Source organism: Silurus meridionalis, chromosome 23 (genome assembly GCF_014805685.1).
Source record: "Silurus meridionalis isolate SWU-2019-XX chromosome 23, ASM1480568v1, whole genome shotgun sequence".
In the NCBI taxonomy this organism is placed as follows: domain Eukaryota; kingdom Metazoa; phylum Chordata; class Actinopteri; order Siluriformes; family Siluridae; genus Silurus; species Silurus meridionalis.
Genome location: NC_060906.1, coordinates 25,454,126 through 25,461,036, shown reverse-complemented (window position 1 = coordinate 25,461,036; position 6,911 = coordinate 25,454,126). Strand labels below are relative to the sequence as shown.

At 43.0% G+C, this 6,911-nt stretch overlaps 1 protein-coding gene across 2 annotated transcripts in view; it reads right to left on the bottom strand.

Moving 5' to 3' along the window:
* Positions 1 to 248: 248 nt before the first annotated feature.
* flrt2 (fibronectin leucine rich transmembrane protein 2) overlaps positions 249 to 6,911 on the bottom strand; it is a 10,309-nt gene continuing 3,646 nt past the window's right edge. Inside the window, exons 2-3 of one of the 2 annotated variants that reach the window (XR_006923863.1) lie at positions 1,638 to 4,105; positions 249 to 1,607 (exon numbers count right to left, since the gene is read on the bottom strand). Coding sequence is in view for 1 of the 2 variants with exons in the window: in XM_046835779.1 (XP_046691735.1) it covers positions 1,704 to 3,689 (1,986 nt within the window). In the remaining variant the exon portion in view is untranslated. Of the gene's footprint in view, positions 4,106 to 6,911 lie in introns of both variants that reach the window. The other variant, XM_046835779.1, reaches the window with a different exon arrangement.

Here is a 6,911-nt window from a genome sequence, read left to right as displayed (position 1 = left end):
ACAAAATACTTGTGGGTTTTTTTTTTTACAGCTCAAACATGTGGAGTTCAAATCACGTCTGCGCTCTGAACAATCGCAGCTCCGCCATGTGATGTGATGTTCGCAATCTGGGTTTATTTCTTCTGAATTATTACCCTCCCTCTCTCCTTCTCTCTCTCCCCATTTCTCCTGATTCATTCCTCAGGGGTGAAAATAACCCCTGCATATTTCTTTCTCATCCTTTTCCTTTCTTTCCTCCTTTTTTTTTCAGAACCGGGGATTATTAAGAGCGAGAGGGGAGAGATGCTTTGAACTCGACCCACGAAATAAAATCTTGTCAAAGCAAATAAAGTCAGAGAGTAACAGCGCATAATAATAAGGGGAAAAAGGAGGAGAAAAAAAGATGGCGTCCCTTTTAAAGCAAGGCGGCCCGGCTCGGAAAAACCAGCACGGCATTAAAAATAGTTTTAATTGCGCTCATGCAGGGATCCGAGGGCAAACCCAGCTCTGGCACAAACCACTTTACTGGGATTCTGGGTATTTTTTTCCTGCCCTACAATTCATCATTCTACCTAAACAGCTGCCTGAATAAACGAGTGCTCGGTCGGTTAAAGAAAAGCAGAGAAAACCCTCTAACCCCATAACACAGTACGAGCAAAACAGGTGACGGCGATTTCAAAAATGTGGATAAGACGATTGTTGAGATGTTGAACTCGACCCAGTCTTACTGGAGACTCACCGCAGACTCCTGCGCTCATAAATAAAAATCAAATCCCTCTAAAATGATCTGTAAGGAGTCTCCAGAGCGAGACATCAATACACACAGACATCTATACACACATCAGCCATGCCACGGACGAGCTCCTAAACACCTGCTCCAACAAACAAACTCCTTCTCCAAACCCTCAGGAGCTCGCTCTATATCTGACATGAACATCTACACAAAAAAAGCAATATGAAATTAGTGGGATTGGATCCGGAATGTTCGGTTAATGGTCGAAAAATATGCACTAGAGGAAAAAAAAACTGAAGAAAAAACCCTGCCTCTGGTGGCAAAACGCCAAACTAAACACTTCCCCGTCGTGCGGGTCGATGCTTTCCCGAGCTCTTTGGCCTTTTTTTTCGCTCGCTTGTGTGGTGTTGAAATGTCGTAACCCTGTTCAGAAGCGACTTTCACAAAAAGCCCATTTCCTGAACGCCTGCTTCACGTTCGCCCCGCCACGTCGACTAAAAAACAGAAAGAAAAAAGAAAAAACTCCTGCCCCTGTATTATTTTTTCCACTGAAGGCTAATCAGCCATGTTTCATTTTTCTGAACGGTTTGTTATCTTTACTACTGTTTTTTTTCTCAGCAGGGGGTCGAATTACAACTCGCGGCTGAGGAGGTCCTACATTCACACCCGTGAGGCAGAAAACCTGGACTAATGCACTTAACACCAGCCCTGATTTTACAAATACGACTGACTTACACCAGGTCGCTTTGCGCTAATCACAACACTGTCCGCTAGGAAAAATACAACAAACCCGATTCCACGTCACTGTGTGTGATATAAATTACCATCAGGGAATATGTTCCTATTCAGAACTTGATTCAGATATAAAACTGTGTGTGTGTGTGTGTGTGTGTGTGTGTGTGTGTGTGTGTGTGTGTGTGTGTATGTGTGTATGTGTTGTACAATCATACAGTAAATGTTTATTATGTCTTTACAAAAAAGCATCATAGCATCACGTGTGGCAAAATTCCACACCAGGAACATTGCTGCTCTTGCAGTAAACGATGCTGTTGTTCTCGAGATGACAGTCTCTGTATCCAATGCCGACGTTGGGCGTGTAAATGGGCTGGATCCTAAAATCGCCCTTCAGGAGCTGTTCATTGTTCAGCGGAACGATCTGAAAGCTGGTCTCTGTCATTTCCAGAATGGAGTTGTCCTTCTTGGTCCCGGCTTCGCAGTAGTCGTCTTTTCTCCTGCCTCGGTTGTATTTCCATTTAGACGAGGAACAGGACGACCTGCTCTTCTTGTGCATGTACCAGCAAAAGATCCCGAGTAATATGATCAAGACCAGCAGCACGATGCCACCGATGATGCCTGCTAAAAGGAAGGTAGATGTGACGTCCTGCTGTGCCACCTGATCCGACTCGGACGGAGGGATGGAGGCCGATTTGGTCCTGAACTCCGAGCAGATCGTATCCTCTCCAGGTCTGTAGCTATTCAAGGAATCCAGGATGTATATGCAGATCCGGTACTTGGATCTAGGTTCCAAGTTGTACAAGTTAAGTCTCCGTTGCTCCCCAGGGACCGTCCTCTCTTGGCTAATATCAGTCATTATGTTCTGACTCCTCTTTACCCAGGTGACTTTGTAAGCCGTCACGGTGAAATAGGATTCCCAGCTAACCTCAACACATGTGCCGTTCACTACGTTCAAAGATATTTTCAAAGGGTCTTCATAAGGAGGATAGGGAGCAGGTGGGAAATTGGGCACTGGAGGCGTGGGATTTGTTGTGGTTGGGTGGGAAACGGTGGTCAACGTGGTGGTGATAGGGGTGGTTCTGGGAAGGAGGGTGGTTCTACGAGGTGATGACGTAGTCAGTGGTAAATGAGTGAGCCACAGATCTTTTTCTGTACCAGCCGGACACTGAAGAGCATCGAGATTGATTTCTCGGATCATCATGCCCTTTAGCCTTTCTGGTTGATGACATGCGAATCCACGGACGTTCACGGAAGTTGGCAAGGACTTTAGCCAAAAGACAATCCACTTAATGGCACAATCACATCGCCAATGGTTGCCTCGGACATTAAGATTTGTTAGGCTTCTCATCCCATCAAACACCCCCTGTGGAACAGTCTGTAGCAGGTTCATGGATAGATCAAGTTTCTCAAGCTTCCTGAGCTCGGAGAAAGCCGTAACAGGGATGTCTCTAATCTGGTTCTCCTGCAGGTTCAGTCTAGCAAGGGACACTGATGGGAGCAAAGGAGGAGGCATTGTGAGAGAATTTCGAGTTAACGAGAGCTCTCTCAGGTTGACCAGGTTTCTAAAAGTACCGGGGGCGATGTCGCCATCCTCCAGAAGATTTCCATCCAGCAACAGCCGCTGTAAGTTTGTAATGTTTTGAAAAGCTCCCTCGTCTATCTCAGCGATGCGGTTTTCATCCAGGCGCAGTTCCTTGAGATCTGCTGGTAATCCAATAGGAACACTGCTCAGGTGATTCTTGGTGAGGAAAAGGAGCTTAAGGTTGAACGCCTCTCGAAAAGCCCCTTCCTCCACCCCAACCGTGGAGATGGAGTTGTCATCTAAGTGCAGTTCTTCCAGTTTGGGTAGCTGGGCAAGTGCTGCTCTCGAAATTGTCTGAATGTTGTTTTCCTGTAAATGGAGAACTTTTACATTTCTGGGAAGGTTGAGTGGAAACTCGTCCAGCTGGTTCCCATACAAGTAGACAGTCTCTACCGATGCCACATTGTGGAGCTCCATTGGAAATCCAGCACTGTTGATCTGGTTGTTGTGGAGGTACAGGATGCTGTATCCCTCACCAATACCCAGAGGCACAGACGTCAAACTCCTTTCATTACAGTAAATGAAGATTTTGTCGCAACGACACTCTTTGGGACACGGTGCAACGGCATCGAACTGCACATGCAAGCTCAGCAATACAGTAAACCAAAACCGAACAAAAGAGGTCCAATCGTTATTCCACAGTCTGACTTGGAATTCCATTGTGGCAAAACGAGAAAAAAAAAAGAAAAAAAGAAAAGAAAAAAATCTGAAAGCCACCCACAAAATTTGTGGTTTAAAAAAAAAGAGAAGTAAATCCAGTGAGGTGCTTTATAGAATCGCACTAATGCAGAATTCACCGAGAGGAAGTTCAGGGTTAATCCTATGATAATTGCTAGTCCTCCACCTCAGCGCCACAGTCTCGTTTCTGAGGGCAGAGGTTCCGTGATCGGCGCCATCCATGCTAAAATATCAAAGCACGGCAGGACTCGTTTGGCCCAAAGCCTGTGTGAAATTGCAACGGCAGCCCTGGAGCTGAGAAGCTGAGAGGCCCACGGCTCCTCCTTTCCTCTCCGTTACACTCCGCTGGGTCTCAACCCAGGACAATTTCAGGCAGTGGGACATCTGGAGCCCGGGATCTGCGTGAAGAAAAGAAAAGAGCTGATTAAAATTCGGCTTTTTTTTCTCCCCAGTTTTTTTTTGTGGACACACCAAAAGAAAGTGGACGTTACTAAAGCTTTTTGTTCATCGTTCAGGAAAGATTTTTTGGATTTTTAAACGTCATTTTTATCTAATTAAGCTGACATGAAAAATAGAGTTGGAACAGAAAAACCTTTCCATCACGCAAGGTCATGTTTTACAGCTTTCAAGTTACTCTGAAGTCTCACAGAAGTCTCACAAGCTTGTACTCTTTCCAAGACTAGAAACATGGAAAGTTACGACATGCGGAGCAGAATAAAGAAAAATACAAGTTTTTAAACTAAAACTCTGAATCCAACAGCAATACATTTAAACTGATGCAAATTTATTTAAACAGGTTTCAGTTACTTACATTCGTATTATCGAATTATTGTTTTATGGGAAAACACACCTGGTACAGTGAGATCATTTTAAGAAACTAGGAACCTGATAGAGAAAAGATGCTTCTTAAGGGGTTTAAGAATGCTTCTTCATTGGATTATATCAACTAAAGCATGTCATGGTTTCAACTAGAACACTTTTACTAAATAAAAGCCCTCAATTATATAACAAACCCTTGAGGAAACCTACAAGAACCCTTCTACCAAAGACGGCGGAATGTTAAACACCTGAAAGGTTCTCGCAGTTAAATAAATAAAGAGGAATTAATTGGAGTTCGTTTTTCCTGCTCTTAGAAAAATAATAGGGTTTTAAGGGTTCTTCTGATGATTAAGGGTTCTTAGCGTCCAAAAATTCCTCGGATTGGAACCCTTACAAGTTTGAGGATGGATGGATGGATGGATGGATGGATGGATGGATGGATGGATGGATAGATAGATAGATAGATAGATAGATAGATAGATAGATAGATAGATAGATAGATAGATAGATAGATAGATAGATAGATAGATAGATAGATAGAATGAATCAATGAATCCACCCTGGACCCTTTCTGGCTGCTGTAGATGTTGTAGCTCTGCTATCTTCTCCTCCCAGAGGAGGAACTGACATTGAAGCTTTCTGTGAGTTTACATTGTGTACTGACATTTTAACACTAAATAAAGTTATAATGAATTATTAAGGGTTCTTAGCTTTGAGAACCTACAGCACTTCCAGCTTCCTGAGACACGAAATACAATAATTATAAATCAAATTAAACGAAAGGATACAAAAATTCAATTAAATTATAAAAAAAAATCAATATATAAAATAATAAAAATAAAATGGATTTTAATATAAACTCATCGTGATATCTCGGAGTAACAGTGATAAAAACACTGAACTTAGTGAGATGTTTATGTTTCTGAGCTTTAGGCATGAATAAAGACTAAATAAACACACTGTATTTATACTGGAGTCTGGCAGGTGATACACCAACAGCTTCCTCACCTCAACCTTCACCTCCACCTCACCTCCACATCAAGCTAACCTCACTTCCACCTCACCTCCACCTCAACCGAACCTCAAACTAACCTCACCTCCACCTCACCCTAACCTTACCTCCACCTCTTCCTCAAGCTAACCTCACCTACACCTCAACCTCACCTACACCTCACCTCCATCACAAGCTAAACTCACCTCAACCTCTACCACATCTTTAATTCATCTCCACCTCACCTCTAACTCAACCTCGCCTCATCCTTAAACTCTCCTCACCTCAAACTCAAGCTTACCTCTACCTCTACCTTCACCTCCACCTCATCTGACCTTAACCTCACCTTCACTTCGACCTCAACTGAACCTAACCTGCACTTCATGTCAACCTCACTTCCACCTCATCCACACACCCACACACACGCACACACGTGTATATACAGTATATATATATATATCGTTAACGATGGAGGAGAGTGATGAATTGAGACATGAAAAAGGGAGGAGAAGAATGAGGAACTCGGCTGTCAGAGGAAAAGGTACAGGATTATAATTTGGTTACTCTGCTGCTCTAAACACTGATACTGTGAGCCGAAAAAGAGATTATAGAAATTATAGCGATGATAGAGATGATAGAGATGATAGGTTTGTGGACACCTGGCCATTGGTATGTGCTTTTTGTGAGCATCTCATTCCACATTAATTGTATATTTAACCTCCACTCTTCTGGGAAGATTGGCACTGATGTAGGTGAGAAGGTGAGAAGGTTCGGGTGCAGTCAACCTTCACATTCATCCTAAAGGTGTTCAACCATATTGAACATAGCAGGAGATCTTCCACATGGAAGCAGATTGTCATGCTGGAGCAGGTTTTGGTCTCCTAGTTCAAGTGAAGGGAAAATGTGATGCTCCTGCATCCAAAGCAGTTTGTGAAAGAAGCACATGTGGCTGGAAAGGTCGGGTGTCCGAATACTTTTGGTACTTGTGCAGTGTATTATAGTGAATGTTCTTAAGGAGCTGCTTCTCTCTGGATTTGAACTCAAACATGATGATTGAGAGGATCTTCAGGTCTCAGTGTGGTGATGTGAAGATTATTCATGATGTGATGTTTTCAGCAGGTCACCAAACACAAAATCCAGGAATTCTATTTGATTAGTGTTTAAATGATTAGAACTGAGATTGATTTGATAAATGAATGAAATATAACAGCAGTAATTGTGAAGAGTGTCGAGTGAAAACATGCTGTAACACGAGAACGATTTCAAAACTAAAAGAGAAATAAAATGGAAAGTACATGAACAAAATCCAAATCTTCTGTTCACCACTGTTCACCTGACAACCAGCATCAGATCTTCTAGGTAGACTTGCACATGGTTTTTGAAGGATCTCAGCA